Source organism: Phyllostomus discolor, chromosome 1 (assembly GCF_004126475.2).
Source record: "Phyllostomus discolor isolate MPI-MPIP mPhyDis1 chromosome 1, mPhyDis1.pri.v3, whole genome shotgun sequence".
NCBI classification, from domain to species: domain Eukaryota; kingdom Metazoa; phylum Chordata; class Mammalia; order Chiroptera; family Phyllostomidae; genus Phyllostomus; species Phyllostomus discolor.
This window is the reverse complement of record NC_040903.2, coordinates 65,716,058-65,732,494: the sequence shown is the minus strand read 5'-3', so window position 1 is coordinate 65,732,494 and position 16,437 is coordinate 65,716,058. Positions and strand designations below refer to the sequence as shown.

General features: G+C 47.1%; 1 protein-coding gene across 12 annotated transcripts in view; it reads left to right on the top strand.

The window, feature by feature from the left end:
- The window catches only part of FRMD4A (FERM domain containing 4A), a 584,868-nt gene that overhangs the window by 564,353 nt on the left and 4,078 nt on the right, over positions 1 to 16,437 (top strand). For 7 of the 12 annotated variants that reach the window (XM_036023926.1, XM_036023890.1, XM_036023920.1 and 4 more), the window contains 2 exons: positions 1,231 to 2,150; positions 4,331 to 4,427. In XM_036023926.1, coding sequence (XP_035879819.1) covers positions 1,231 to 2,150; positions 4,331 to 4,427 — 1,017 coding nt within the window. Of the gene's footprint in view, positions 1 to 1,230; positions 2,151 to 4,330; positions 4,428 to 6,619; positions 6,692 to 16,437 lie in introns of all 12 variants that reach the window. The other 5 variants (XM_036023909.1, XM_028505600.2, XM_036023900.1 and 2 more) reach the window with 3 other exon arrangements.

The window sequence follows — 16,437 nt, the reverse complement described above, 5'->3', positions numbered from 1 at the left end:
CCTTCCATTTTATCAAAAACTGAGTCCTTAGGGACCACACCTCAAAGGACAGAGGGTGTGATCTTCTGAGCATAGTGAACCATGGTAAATAAGATGGAGTGCTCCAAGCAAGATTGCCTCATTCATTCTATCACGCTGCCATTCATTCATGCAACGTGTATGTGTAAAGTGCCTCTGTGTAGCAGGCATTATCCTAGGGGATGAGGCTGTGAAAAAACAGACCATGCCCCTGTTCTCATCAGACTCACATTTTAGTCAGGAGTCACAGTAAATACATGTCAAGCAGTGATAAGAACTAAGAAGAAAAATGAACAACAGGGCAAGGGGCTACAGAATGAAAGGAGAGATCATTTTTTAAATAGAAGCTTTGGAGAAGCATGAGGTGAACTTGGAGCAGAGACCTGAATAGGTGGGGAGCAGGCTGTGAGGACATCCTGGGGAACAGCAAGGTCGTAGCCCTGGACACTGGCCTGAACTGGGCATGTTTCCAGGAGGCCAGTGTGGCTGGGACAGACTGATGTAGCAGGGTGGACCAGAGGGCCACATGGTGGGTACTTCAGACTCTCCCCTGGGTGACAGTCAGAGCTGGAACTCCTGTTTGTGGACTTGGCCAGCAGGGCCACCCTGAAGTTCACATGTGGCCCTGGCACTGTCTGCATTGCTGATGGCTATTCACAGTGTGGGCTCAGAGAAACAGAACTGATTATAAACAAAGGGGCAGCATGGTAAGTTTTTCATTGGGCATTTTCCATGTTCCATCAGCCTTCCCTTGTAAAGTCTTTGTGGGAATGGAAATCTGTTTATGTGGGCTTGTAAATAGTATTTGGCTGAACCATATGGACCCATTTTGACCTACAGAACTGGGCATTTCATCTGCGTACTAGGTATTCCATCATGCTAGAGTAGTCATTTTCTCGGTTCCTTGGTTCTCTTTGTATCTATAGAATCCCTTTCCACGTTAAAAAAATTAAAAAAATAAAAAGCCCTGGCTATTGGCACACTTTTTTCAGGGGAAACCCTTATGTGGGCGCTGTCTTCAGTCCCACCTCCCACTGGGAACCGAAAATCACAGCCGAGGCTCGCCTTGACTCCAGGGATCAGCCTTGCTCTCCCTTGTCCTCTTCACCTGGGAACAATGCAAAGCCCCCGGATTCCCAGAGCAGCACAGCTTTTGTCTGTTTCCCAGCTGAGCATTTGCTGGAGACTCTTTTCTGAATCCTCTGATTGCAGAGTCCGCAACCCCTCCCCTGGCCCCCCAGACCCACCAGCCTCTCCCTGCAGGTCCGTGGACCTCAGCCCAACGCGCCTGCACAGCCTTGCCCTGCACTTTCGGCAGCGGAGCTCCAGCCTGGAGTCCCAGGGCAAGCTCCTGGGCTCGGAAAACGACACAGGGAGCCCTGACTTCTACACCCCACGGACTCGTAGCAGCAATGGCTCGGACCCCATGGACGACTGCTCATCTTGCACCAGTCACTCGAGCTCGGAGCACTACTACCCAGCGCAGATGAACGCCAACTACTCCACATTGGCGGAGGACTCACCATCCAAGGCGCGCGCACGGCAGCGACAGAGACAGCGGGCAGCGGGCGCGCTGGGCGCAGCGAACTCGGGCAGCATGCCCAACCTAGCGGCGAGGGGTGGCGGCGGGGGCGCACCTGGGGTCTACCTGCACAGCCAGAGCCAGCCCAGCTCGCAGTACCGGATCAAGGAGTACCCGCTGTACATTGAGGGGGGCGCCACACCCGTGGTCGTGCGCAGCCTGGAGAGCGATCAGGAGGGTCACTACAGCGTCAAAGCGCAGTTCAAGACCTCCAACTCCTACACAGCCGGTGGCCTCTTCCGGGAGAGCTGGAGAACCAGCGAAGAGGGCGACGCGGGACGTCTGACTCCATCACGCTCACAGATTCTGGGGACTCCGTCGATGGGCCGCGAGGGCATCCATGACAAGGGCACAGGGCGCACAGCTGTATCAGATGAGCTGCGCCAGTGGTACCAGCGCTCCACTGCCTCCCACAAGGAGCACAGCCGCCTGTCGCACACCAGCTCCACCTCCTCCGACAGTGGCTCCCAGTACAGCACCTCCTCCCAGAGCACCTTCCTGGCCCACAGCAGAGTCACCCGGATGCCCCAGATGTGCAAGGCCACATCAGGTGAGTGGGATGGAGTGGGCATGGCTTTGCACACTCACGTGCTCAGCCTAGGTGTGGATTACTGACTCGTCTCAAGGGCTTGGAGATTTTCTCAGAGCCTGCAGTGAGGAAGAATCAAGTTGTTAGTTCTAAAACCTAGCTGTCGGTGGGATGTGTGAGACTGGAGGTTTTTCAGCTCTCCCCCTTTCACCACCTCTTGTGCTGAGCCTGGTTTTGCTAAGAGTGACAAAGACCCCAGAGAGGGCAGGTCAGCACCAGTGGGCTGGGCCAACTTGCTCCCCTTTCAGCTTTCTCAGTGGGGTGAGAACTATCCTGCAGCCACTTCTCTAGGTAAGGGCAGAAATCCAGGTTAGTTGAAGTGGTGTCTCTGGCTTTATCCAGCAAAACACACCTTCACCCTGGTGGAGAGTGAGCCATTAGTAAGGTAGAGACCTGGGTGGCACCTTGCGGAGGAAGGCTTGCTCTGACCCTTGGCTTCTCCATCGGGCTGGTGTGTCCCCAGGTGGGGTGGGCCAAGGACTGGAGCGCGGAGCGCGGCACTGGACTTCGCTGTGACCATGGGGATCACTGCTTCCTCGCAATGCCCTTACTCTGGTGTCATGACAGAACCACAGTCCGTTTCTGGAAAGCGCTTTCAGATTTTCACAACCAAATTCAGGGTTCACCTCATTCCTGTTCTCAGAGCACTGAGCAGTGCAGAATTAGGTAATGCTTAGAGCCAAGGGCAGGAACCATGCTCTGTCCTAGGAAGTCACTCTCTCTTCCCACTCCTCTCCGAGACGACCATGGTGGTAACAACGCTTGTTCAGCAGACCCCAGGGGCTGGCAGGGCTCCAGGCACCTGCAGAGACTCACTCATTCACAGGCTCAGGGCTCATTAGGAGAGGGGATCTGCCTCTTGCTGACAGTGGTAAAAGAAACGGGAACGATTTTGACACAAAAATGATTTAAAAAGTAGAATTAAATGAGAATCAGCAGCAGATGGAAGGACCTGCAAGTCAGGATTTGACTTCTGCCTGGAAAGAGGGTGACGGTGGGGGAAAGGGGTGATTGTAAAGACAGAAAATGGGGGTCATGTTTGGGGACCTGAAAGAGATTCTGGGGGCCCGGAGAGAGCAGGGCAAAGGAGGACCGGCTGGCTGCCCTGTGTGCAGGGCTAATGCATTCCATCCCCATATCCCGTTGGCTCCTTTACATGGTGCCTCCATCAGATGACAAGTTCTAGAGATGATCATGGAAAGATTTGTTCAATCAGGAGAGAACCACGGTCTCTCCTCACGGTCCTACAACCATCTCCACAGTCCTCCTTCATCTGTACAATAAGCCCAGTGAGACCTGCTGTCGACCTCCCAGTGCGTGATGAGGGTGAATGAATGGATGCCGTTCATGCCATGTTAGGGCCTCGGGCCTCTGCAACCCTGTTAGAAGCAGCAGCACTCTGACAGAGAGAGGGCCAGGGGTGTTCAGGTTCCATTAAAATCTTAGCACTTGTGTAGTAGATTTGCTTTATTTAAAGAGATTTAGTTATAATCTTTTGGAACATGCTTTAGACTAAAAACTTTAAGAAGTATTATCTGAGATTTCCTGATGAAAAAGATTCCACTCCCAAGAAAGCAAAGGATATGCATTTAAGGAGGTATTACTTCCTATTAAATTTTCCCAACTAGAAAAATTCTGCCTTTGTCAATAAACTCCCAGTAGTCACATTTGGGTGAGCTATTAAAAGCCCCAGTCCCCTTGAAAAGTCCAAAGGGGTAGACTGCAAGTCTGAAACGGCAGAGGGCAAGCTGAGAACCTTTCTGTTCGAGACAAAGGCACAGTTTTGCCACTGGGGCCACACCTACAAATGCCCTATTGTCCAGGGAAACAGGCGCTCCCGCATTAGCCCTGCCCAGGACTCCCTCAGGGCCTGTGGGGGCGGCAGGTTCTGTGCTCCCGTGGAGGCTACTGCAGTCCTTGCGGCCGCTTCCCAGTGGCAAAGCAGGGACTTAGGCTCCCAGGTTAGCTGAACTCGGGGTGCAGCTGCCACGTGGTTGGGGAGATGTGACTGGGTGAATGTGGGGGAGGTGCATGCTTCCGCTGTGTAGCCCTGCTACAGGGTCATACCCAGCATCTCGGGAAAGAAGCCCCTTCACCTGACCGGTGTCTGACCCCTGTCTTTCTGCATCGCCTACGTACAGCTGCCTTACCTCAAAGCCAGAGAAGCTCAACGCCTTCGAGTGAAATTGGAGCAACCCCCCCAAGCAGTCCCCACCACATCCTAACCTGGCAGACTGGGTGAGTCCTGTCAGACCTTTCATCCTCTCCCAGGTTCTAGAATGATCCTCAGCCTTCCTTGTCAGTTAGGAAGAGTGTAATGAGTATGAGATCCTGGTAACAGAGGGTTTATCGGTAAAAGAATGACGAGTCTTCTTCATTCCTGGAAACTTCTTCCTTCCTTTCCAAAGAAGCCTCACGGACTGCCCCTTCTACTCCTCTTCTTTCCATCTGTCCCTTTAGATGGAGAATTCTCTCTACTGTCTTGTAACGTGGGCAGTGGCCCCAGGAACGTGGGGGAGGTGGTACCGCCAGTCCAACTGCGCCACCTTGGTCAGAATTCCAGGTGGCATGTGAGTTGGGTTCTGGTTCTACCAGGACAACTTCCTGATGCCAGGCATGAAGGAGGGAGGGGAGAGAGACCGGGGTAAGCACCCCGTGCCCGCCCGGTCCCATGTCTGACCTGCTCCTCAGGGTGCCGCTGTTTGGTATCAGAATGCATATTAAGAAAAAAGGCTCAAGTCCTGTCTCTGTCCTGGCCAACTGCTTAATCAATGCACGAGAGGGATCAAATACCTTGAGACCTTTACGTGGCCCACAGCAAGATACCAAAACCAAGACACAGCCCCTTTTATAGCTTGCAGTGTACACGGACACCAGGGTCTCGAGGGCACTTAGGCTGTGCGGGTCTGCTGCAGAGTCTGCGGGTGCACGGAGCCTGCTTTCCGCTCGGTTCCCGCCTCTTCTGTTGCTCCTAAGACATCACCTCTAAGTGGTTATGTACTCCCAATGCCTGCTGGGAGTCCAGGGTCCCTTCATCCAGATCTAGTGAGTTTCTCATTTGCTGGAGCATCAGTGGGGATGTCTGAAAAAGTCTGAAAACCCTGTGAGTTGAATCATTAGAAAACAACAGGACCAGAATTGGTTCCACTGATTGCATTTCTGACTCTCGTGCTTGGCAGACATTTTTTGTTCCTGCAAATTTATCTGTAGTGATTTTAAACCAGGCTTTATGGGGCCTTCATATTTGACAGAAGATAGTGGAGCTAATGTTTATTAAGTGCTTGCTTTGTACTCAAATGCTGGAAGCTTCTTCTAATGTATATGAGCTCACATAATCCTCACTGCAACCTCGCTCAGGAAGTAGCTGATCTTTTAGTTTTATAGACAAGGCTAACAGAAAGTAAGTGCCTTACCCAAAGTTATGGGCTGGATGGAGCTGGAACGTCAGCCCAGCACTCTGTGACCCCAGAGTCCTCTTTCCACCAGGCCGGTGGTTCTTCAAGTGCAGTCCCCAGACCAGCAGCATGAGCATCATGGGGGATCTTGTTAGAAGTGCAGGTTTTCAGGCTCATCCATGGCCTACTGAGTCAAAAAGTCTGGGGGTGGGGCCTGGCGGTTGGTGTTTTAGCAAACCCTCCAGAGTATTCTGATGCCCACTCCAGTTTGACAGTGTTCTTATGTCCACTCCCACTTCTGGGTCTGGTTTTGGGGCAGCAACTTCCCTTCTGTCCTTACTGCAGACCATGCAAACACCCTGTTACACACCATCCACACCCCAGCTCTAGCTTGTGTGGTCTGGCAGCTGCTGCTAGGCCTAGTGCCCGAGTCTCACCAAGATCAATTCATAAAAAAACAACCAATCTTCTGTTATCTGTGGCCCCTCCAGTGGTAAGCCATTTCATCTGAATAAGGGACTTCAGATTCCCGGCTCTTTCTCTGGATCCTCCAGATTTTCTGGATCATGCGCAGTCTCACAGGATCCAAACAGATTTATTTACCTGACAGCAGGCTTGGAAATGTATAAGTCCCCTTCACATGCCTACACACTTGACCTGATCTTAACCCTGCCTGTGTCTCACCACACAGAGCTAGTGAAGACTCAAGAAATGTGAAACAAAAAGATATTTTGGTCCTTGTACTAAAACTTTTATCAGATTGAGTTGAATGATCATTAACAACTATTCTCTGTGATGGGACTAGAAAATGAGAAATGGGCAGAAAGCGCCAAAGCTGCCTTCCTAACAAACTAGAGAGGTCTTTTGACTCCCTCACGGGGTTGAAAGTCCTGCATGACTTACTAGTCACTAACACTCGGGGGTGTATTCAACTGGTCTCTCCAGTGTTTCGATGAGCTGCAAATCATGTCTGTGTCGGTTCCTCTCTTTAACGTGACCTCTCTTCTCTTCCTCCTTCTGCTTTCCTTTGTTCAGAGAAGCAACAGAACACTCGCCCATTATGGACGGGTCTGAGTCTCCAACTCACCAAAGTACTGATGAGTAGAGGTATCGTAAGGGAATGTTTTGTTCTTACAGCTCTTCCCCCTTCACTGCTTATGAGTCTGTGATCTCAGATGTGTTGCATATGTGTTGCCCTTGCCCATATCATAATTTCCAGAAGGAAACATCTGCATGGTGTGGAAGCCATTGTTTTTATGTCTGATTTCTGGATACATGTGGAACTATATGTTTATGTGTATGTTTTTACATCAGACGTTAGAGATTCTTATGCTACTTCCCAGAAAAGACCCCAGAGTGTATTTTAGGTCTCCCCAAGCTCTACATATGTGCAAATACTTGGTAGATACTTTTACTCATTTAGTAACCCATCCACGAGGAGAAAAGCATCGTGCAGTTTATGTTCCAAAGCACCACAGTCAGGCAGAGTTGATCCAGGACCATCGGAAAATCTCCATGATTTCCTTCCAGCATTTTTGAGTGACAGGTGTCACTCTCCCACCTGTCCAGTGTTTTTACTCTCCCAAATGCTGCAGGGTCCTGCTTTCCAAAATGTGGTCCCTACAAGATACAAGAGCATCATCATCTGGGAGCTGGTTAGAAAGCTACACTTCTGGGCCTACTAAATTTGAATCTGCACTTTAACAAGGTCCCTGGGTGCATTGAATGTACTGCTGTAGTGGGCATAAGAACAGCAACACCGGGTCCAGGTCCTGTCCTCGGGGACCAGCAGAATTGGACTGGAAGATGAGACATTGAAATTAAGTAGTGTTTCAACGGTTAACTAAAAAGATAAGGATAGTATTCAGAAGTGAATAGAGTTTCAAACAAATTGAACCCTCACTATATTTTAGGAACCATGCTAGAGACCAGAGTCCTAAGGGCTCAAGTTCAAATCACCAATTGGTAAACCTATCAGGATTTTGTATACAGGAGGAATAAGAAACTTGCAGCACTTATGCATGAAGTACTTGGAGACTTTGAACAAAGTGCTGAAAGGAATCTGAGGGGAAAGGACTTCTGGCTTCTTGTAGATGCTGCCTGATTCAGAGGCTGGGTGGGGGGTTGGCTTAGAAAGGAGGCAGCTGAGAGGCCATTCCAAGGGCAAAACACAGGTGCAGAAACAAGCAGGGTGTCTGGGGAACAGCAAAGAGTCTCGTTTTGCTATAGAGAGAGAGAGCTGGACTTCAGTCTGAACACATTAGGAGAGAGACACGGAACAGTTTTAACTACAGGTCCCCTGAGTTGGCAGGTGAAGGATTAGGAAAACAGGGGCTTTGCCTTTAAGGAATGGTGTTAAATGAAAGCTGAGTAAATTTAAAGATTTTATTGGCTTCATTCACTGATTCGTGAATCAGACAGCATTCAGTCTAGCGGAGAGAAAGGGGCTCTGAGGAGCGGAGCGAGTAAACTTTACAGGCAGAGGCAGCTGGAACAAAGAAGCCACTCTGGGTGAACAAGCGGCTTGGTCACTGCAGAGCGACTTCCCTTCGGGGCCGGCAGGGGTCTCTCAGGCAGGTCGTGCACTGGGGCTGCCCCTGCAGGTTTCAGATGCCACTTCTGGGAGAGCCCAGACTGTAGTTAAGTCTCTGTCTGGGAGCAGGCAGTTCCATTTTGAGCCCATTGTCTTGTTTTGAACCATTTCCACTCTTTGATCAGACTGTCAGCCTAGCGGAGAGATGCGATCACCATGTAAGGCGTTAGCTCTACTCCCAGCTGCTGCTCTGGAGCTCACTGGCTTCTTCCGTGATCTTATGCAGCTGAGTCTCAACATCCCCTAAGTGTCAGTCCAGGTGCAGAAGTGGTGTTGGTCACAGCAGCCTGTGGGACAGGGCTTAAAAGATGGTAACCGTGCAGGCCAGTGAACCTTAAGGGTCTGGAGACTGCACAGGTGGTTTTATCCTGGTAGCCTTGCCTTGCGTCCCTGTCTTTGGACACGGAGCCTGGATGGATACAGAGTTTCCTGAGTCTGTGTTGTTAACCAGAGAAAGGGAGATGGATCTCCTGGGCTAGGGACCCTGACACAAAAGAGGAGGCTGAGTGTGCCCCAAGGATCAGAGGGATTGAAACTCAGGGAGAAGTTTGGGACCAGCAGAACTAGAGAATCACCACCATTATAGCAAACCAGCAGTTACTTGGAGGTTAGATGACGACCCTTTGCAATGGCTGGAGAGATATGGGAACAACGGCATTATCTTCCCAGGCCAGGGAAAGCAAAAGAGGTGGACAAAGGAGTCATAAAGAATCCTAGTGTAAGAATTAGGGGAAAAATAGAGAGGGAAGGAGGAATGGAAAGAAATGTTCTTGATCTGACATTGTGGGGGGAAGCAGTCTACTCTGATGTCAGCGACGTTTTCCCCAGTCACTTGATTGTGAGGCCTCCAGCTCTTGCACAGAACCAGAGGTCAGGTGAGCCTTGCTCATTGTGAAATACGCACCACAGTTTGACACCTCGTGACCTGACAGTGGTGTCAGCAGTCGGGAGTGCCTGGGGTGCCCACTGCTAAAGATGGGGCCAGAGTTCACTGTGATGAAACTGACAGGGGAATGTGATTATTTCTGTGATGTACATCTTCCAATACTAACTGGAATTATGATTGATGATACCAGAACATATCATATTTCTAGGAATTTCATAAAGTTTCTAGAATGCTTGGACTAGAAGTCTAACCCTTAGAATCCTTAATTCCTAGTGAAAACTAAGATGTAATTGTGAACTGTTTGTTACACTAACATTCTGTGGCTGGCAAACTTGTAATTATTATATTTCTTAATTTTTAGAAGTATGTTCTCCCTCACAGTAAATTTTTCAGTGTGCCATAAACCATGTTGACTGATAGACCTGGCGCTACAGACACCTGGGAGTGCCGACTCTGGGAGGAATTCTCACCCTTTGCCAGCTTCTGCCCGTTTTCCCAGGACCCACTCTGCAGACTCCACACACTGCAGGCTCCAGAGAGAGTAGCGTTTAAAGTAGAGAGTGCAACCCTGCTATCTCCCAGAATTTGGCAAATTTTTCCACTGACTTTTGTTTTCCCCAGTTGTTTTAAGGGAGTAACTGGTAGCAGTTTACTGCAAAATCCCTTAGAGTCCCATCAACCTTGGGAGGGGCCCATTTGGGGGCATCTGTAAGGCCACAGACTTGAGACTTTTGTTCAGGTCTTACAGTCTCTTTAGAGTGGAAAGGCAGTTCAGATGAGATCGGTTGCCTGCAGGGCGGTGTGGCCACAGACTGGAAAGGCAACTTGGAAATTAGACTGAGCACTCAGGTGGAGGAGGGTAGAGGAGTATGGTAAGAGTCATGCCAGTCCTATTGTCTTTTAAGTACCTCTGTGTCTTTAACTTGTATTAGTCTTGTGCAGTGAATCTTTCAGTGAAGCTATTTTGTAATCTTGAAGCCTTTTAGATGATTTGCATGACAATTAAAATAGGTATCCCATTTTGTTTGATTGGGGAACCCTTACTTTCAAGTGCATAACTTAAATCAATGCTATGGTCTAATTGGAACACTCCCATAATGGCTGTTCATTTGTGTAAGAGGTAAACTGAAGTAAGCTCAAATGGACAGAAACTGATTTTTATTCAGCAATAGCAGAGGAGTTGCGATTCTGGAAATGCATGATATAGCAAGCTACAGGTGAGCCCATTGAGGGTTTGGGGTGGGCTGTATTTATGGGCAAGAATGAAAAGTGGGCAAGGAGGGTCCAGCCAGAGTCTAAACAGTAAATTCACTGGCTTGAGGATGGACAGAGATTCTTGGTGGATGTTCACTTGTTGGGAGATAAGTGTTGGTCTTCTATTAATCAGGCAGGAAATTGGTCTCCTAGTTCTTAAGTTCTGCTTTTCTGAGGACACTGGGTGGAATTTCCAATTAATATCCTCCAGTTCCACTTTAGGTTGAAATCCTTCCACATTTCTCCTCTTGATCAAGAGCTTTTGCAGGAAGTATCACTGATCAACCATGTTATCTAGGTGGTGTTTTCCTTCTGTTTTTTTTTTCCCCCTTGACCAAAGATGCTGTAAGATGCAGTATATGTCCCCTGGAGCAGAGAAGGGTCACCCACAGGTGTCTAGTCCTGTGGAAGAGGGAATGGCAAGTGGATTTCACGGGCATCACTGGAACCACTGGAACAACAAGAAATGTCTACAAATGGTGTATTTGGATCAAAGTACCAAAGTACTGGGTAGAGTCGGGAACAAGGAAGTCCAGACTTGGGGATGGACAGGCTTGGTGGCTGGGGAATTGAGAAGAGCTATAAATTCCTGTAAGATAAGGTTATTTCATGTATAAGCCTGGGTTGACCATCTCCCTCTTGTCCCTGACATAAATAACTCCATTTTAATCTGGGTCTACATTTCTACTTTTGGATCAAGTCCCTGTTATGGGGTGTTGATCACTCAGTTTATCACTGGGTATTTCTTCTGCATGGACTCTACCCATTTTGTTTATTTCTCTCCACCATGCCATGACTAGGCATCTTCCTTCAGGGTGAGATAAGTTTTCGGGGTTGTTAGCAACTAAAAGACCACATTTGAGCAACTTCCTGTAGTGGATCGAAGTGGAGGATCAAGGGTACAGGTGTGAGGTGTCAGTATGAAACACTGGGCAAGCATTAATCTATCATGTTGTTATTTTTACAAAGACAACAACTGGGTACTTTAAAAGTCAAAACAAAGTGACAAATAGGAGAGAAAACCCATGAGCCCAATCCCACTGGTAACCAGCTAAGTAAATCAAAATTACAAGATGAGTCAGATTGTGCTTGACCTTGAATTTTATGTAATTGAATCTTGAGTTTCCCAAAAGTGTACCCAAGTACAAGTGGTGCCGACTACAGACACCTGCTTGTTCAGGGAGGAGGTAATCAAGGGCTGTCCTGTTCTCAAGGGCAACTTTAGCCAGAGTCTTGGAGATTTTGTTTGGGCAGCTGAGACTTTAATGTAGAGTCGGCGATGTTTCCAAGGGTTAAAGGGTTTTGTGATCATAGCCTCATTTTGTACTCCTCACCAAACAAGTAGGGATCTGCCAAAGGAAGTGAATCCTGAGTGCTCCTGGTAAGTTCTATCTTAACTTGATATAAATTCAGCAGAGTTGACTAGTGAGGTATCTCAGTTTGCTGTGGACAGGTTGTGGACAGTTAGGGGTATAGTATATAACCTAAGCACATTGTCCATTTATGTGCCAGCCTAGGAATAGCTTAGAGTTTTAGTGTACCTGGGAAGTAACCTCTTAGCCTAAACCTCTTAGCCTAAAATTCCTTGCAAAGGTTGATGCTGCTGGTAAGGTTTTTTCATCATTGGGGCAGGTATGAGTTAGATAATCGTAAGAACTTGGGAGTCACAAGTGTACTACGGTGTGCTTAGGTATTTTTGTCTAACTGAGAAAGTATAATTATAATCAGAGAAAGGGAAAAAGGACGCACAGGGAGGCTGGCAGCAGAAGTACACACTGTAGCTGACACCGACGGGAATTAGGGTATTGTTTATGGTGGCATTAGGGACAGAAGAAAAACCAGTTACATGAAGGACCAGGGTATCCTACAATCACAGGAGATATGGAGTTTTAGGTGGCAAATCCAGTGGCCTGGAAGGTTACTACCCTTGGCAGTCACCCGGGAGATGCAGATAAAGGTATTACATATACATACAAGATCAAGGACCAAGGGGAAATGGCAAATAGGAGCAAAAAAGAGAAAAGTAGAAGAGTCCATTTCCCTCCTTGTGATTTCATAGCAAAGGAGAACAGTGCCAGAAATCAAGCTTTCATGCTCTACAGGCCTGGTTAAGTGTGTGGGGTAGCTGTCCACATCCAGCGCTGCCTGCTCTGGCTGTTCGAAGATTCTGAGTGTGAGATCACCGATGGCTTTCCTAGTCCCTTTAGGTCTTGTGGCTCCTTAAATTAGACACAGATGCCTTCAAGTTTAGCTGCACAGGAATTGGTGAGCAGTACCAGGAAAGGTCTTTCCAACACAGGAAGAGGGAGTCCTTTAAGTTTATGACTTTTTCAGGAGTGGTATTCTCCAGAAAGTAGGTCGTGAGGGGAATCAGATGTCAGGATGTATTCTTGTTCAGCACAGGCTTCTTAAACTTTTGAGAGATGTTTCTGGAAGTAGAGAACAGGTAACTAGCAATGTTTTGTAGGTCCCATGTGCAATGTGATGATCAGAGTATGGGGACGGAGGCAGATGCAAGGTCCTGCAGGGCGCTATTTTGCAGGGAACAAGCTTATGTTTTTCAAAAGTTAAGGAAGAACAACCTTAGATTTTTTGGACCAGTGACAGTACCTTGGTCCAGTGAAGTTTCTAAAACTCACAAAATGTTCCTAATTGGGTTTTAATGATGCCACACGAGTCACTGCTACTAGTCCTGAAGACTAGTCCTGAGGATGATGTGGGCAATGCAGCCTCTATGTAGCTTAGAAACGACTCTGCAGTGTTCCTGGATTGCCTGACCAGTAAAGTGAGTTCTGAGATCACTATGGGGAAAAAAAATCCCATGTAGGGATGATGTCTTCAACTAAAATGTCTTTGCTACAAAAAAGACAGTTGCTTATCAATAGGGAAAAGCTTCTGCCCAGTGAGAAACACAGACCATGACCAATCCATATTCGTTCACAACAACTGTGCTTAGGTCAGTCAGGACAGTTTCTCAAGATTTAAACTTCAAACCAAATCTTAAGTGCCTTCCTTGCTGACAAATTTTGTAACAGAGATCACAAACTTCTTTGACTAGTAAGCCCAGGTAGAATAAAAGTTGTACTTCTCTGCATTATAGTAAAGCTGGTAACTCTGAATACATATATATTTTAACTAAACTAACAAACTTAAACTAGCTTTTATTTACTAAATATTTACTCTAGATCACACAAATTTGAAAAACATCTGAATTAAGTTTGTATATTTTGGAGCATTTAGAATACTTAATTTGATAAGTACTTACTTTTCTTTAAGCCAATTAAATAGGGCTCATTTACAAACTAATTTTGGCAATACCATCCAGAAGTAGAAAAATAGTACACATTTACAATATACATACATAAACATATAGATGTCAATTTTCATTTTAAATATTAGCCTTGAGATAAGTATGATGATGCAAAACTCACTAGTTTTTAAAAGAACAGGTGGATGCAAATGGTGTTTCTGGAAGAAATTTGAAGATTCCATTTCTTCATTTAAGCATTAGGTTTCTCAGAGCCAAATTAATACTTATATGCATAAAAATTTTTGTGAGGTTGGCAGGTGATCTAGTATCAGTCTGGTGTCTGTTTTGTGACCAACTTATCCTAGCATGAGTCTTAGAGTTAGCCGGCAAACACTCTCACAACTTTTAGGTGCCCAACCTATGGCCATCAGTTTTGCAGCTTTGGCTTCTAAGATGCCCATTAACCAGAGAACTATTACTCCTTTACCTCACGTGCACATTAACAGAAACCAGCAATAACCAAAGAGATGGTACTATGGACCAGCCAAGAGAAAGCCTTAGGTGTACACTGCCAGCAGTTCCCAAAGTGAAACTGGATGGAACCCAAAGACCTCAACAAATGGGCACTGTGGACTAAGCGAGAACTAATGACTGGTGCTCTATTAGAGCCTCCTGCCGGTCTAGACTGACCCACTCACTGGGAAGCCAATTAGATTGCCAACAACACAGAGAGCAGAGCTTGGGATCCAGAGGAACTCACCCCTGGCCCTCAGAAATGGGGAGAAAAAGAATTCAAAAGGTTCACAGAAACAAGAGTACCTGTGTTTCTTGTCCATGAAGCCGTGACATAGCTCCTTAAGGTTCCACCAGTGCTACCAATCTGTTAAAAAGCAAAACTCAACTGAGTACACTTCAAGACCTTTCTGGCTTTATTTAGTTAAATTGTACCTTCATTCCTCAAGGAATCAAAAATCTTTACAAGAACAGAAATGCAGCACTCGAAGCAATTCAGATCCCGCCTATCCTTTTTAGCAATCCCCAAATCTCCCTTACATGTCTCAAAAGGATTGCAAAAGGTTGTAAAGGATCTGGATTTAGGAAACAGTTTTTCCCTGTGCCTTTAAGATATAAATGTTCTGCCTGGTTTTCTCCAGGAGTTCTCCTTTGGGCTATCTCTTTGAAATGCAAACTTCAGGGAGGTAATTCTTAACAGAAAAAAAAAATTGTAACTTAGGCAAGTAAAAAATCTTAAGTGTCTTCTCTACAAATAGTAATGATAAGTTTTAGCCTTCTGAGCAGGTAAACTTAATTTTTTCCATCTTCCAGAACTGATTTGGACCCAACTCTTCTTTCTAAACTAGGGAGTTATGGCTCATGGCTAAGGGCAAAGGTGGGGCCAAGGCTTGCTAGCTGCCTTTCCATCTCCACCTCCACTCTTGCTGCTGTCCTGCCTTCTCCAGGGAAGACTGCCACCCTTGTCCTGTGAAAGCTGCTTGGCCTTGCTTTGGCACACACCCACCCTTGAACCAGTGACGGTGGCTGGAGGAGTCTAGTTGGCCCACCTGAGGCACTTTTCTACCCTTGGTGAGGGTTTGGGGTGACAGCTGGCAGAGAGTACCTCCAAGACCACAGGACGTTCCAGAGGGGACCCCACCAGGGTGCCAGCTCCACCCGCACGCCCAAGGAATAGCCTATGTCCATTGTGGGGTCCAACTACTTTTTGCCATAAAAAGTTTCCCAATTCCTCAGGCACAATGGCAAAAGTCTGTTTCCTTAGGGCAGATAAGGAGTTTGCAGGGCGGGTGTAATGCAGTCAGCCATTTACCACGTAAACACTCTTCTGTCTGATGTCCATGGCTAGTACATAACCAAGGAGCTTTGTCACTTCGCACCTGAAGCCGCGTGTAAGCATTAGCCAAGGTTCTGGGCATGAGGCTCTCAGTGAAGCCCACAGTATGCTCACAGGTGCCTCAGGATTTTCCAACTTTCATTTTTTGGGTTTTTTTTTAAGGCAGATGAGAAACATTTACAAAATCCAGAATGCCTTCATCCAATTATTCCTAGAGAAGTGAGCAAATCAAACAGAAAAGTGGCGACAACTGAATCATTTTGGATCATAAACTGGTTCATGAGGCTGCATTTAAAAAGCTTTTCTTGACCCACACTGGGGGCTCTTCCTGTCATCCATCCCAACCCTAACCCTAGCACTAGGTCTGGGGAGGCAGATCAGCGGGGGAGGGAATCTTCTGACGTTTTATGGAACATCCTTAGGGGGTTTCCAAAGAGACCTTTCTGCCCCTAATTGGCATATGCTCCAGGGAGGTCAAACATGAAGATCCAGCCTTAACAACACACAAATCTACTGACTCACAGTCACAGCCCAATGTCATTCACAGGGATGTCACTTCAAAAACTGAAGGCTGTGTTAAAGGCCTAGAGGTTTCATCCCTTCAGGAGTCAGCACAAATGGAAATACACTACTAGTAAGAGCAAAAAATACAAGAATGAGCACACAAGTCACCCCAGACCACACTGCAACTATAGAAACGGAGCACCCAGGTTAGTGAGGTCAGCAGTGGGCTGGGGAGAGAATGTGGGACTCCTTGTCCTCGGGCCCTATAGGCTGCTCCCTGCTGAACAGGGGGCCTTCTGGGCAAATTCCAACCTTCATCTTGCCCTGAAAGAGCTAGCTACCATAGAGAGGGGCTCCTTTTCCTGAAAATGAGTCCTAGTGATGATTATCGGCTTCAACATACATGTCTGTGTGATCACTTCTTGATATGTAAAAATTCTTTCTACTCAATCTACATAGTGATGCCTACCTTTAAAATATAGATATATTTTAAGATTTATCTATTTTTAGAGAGGGG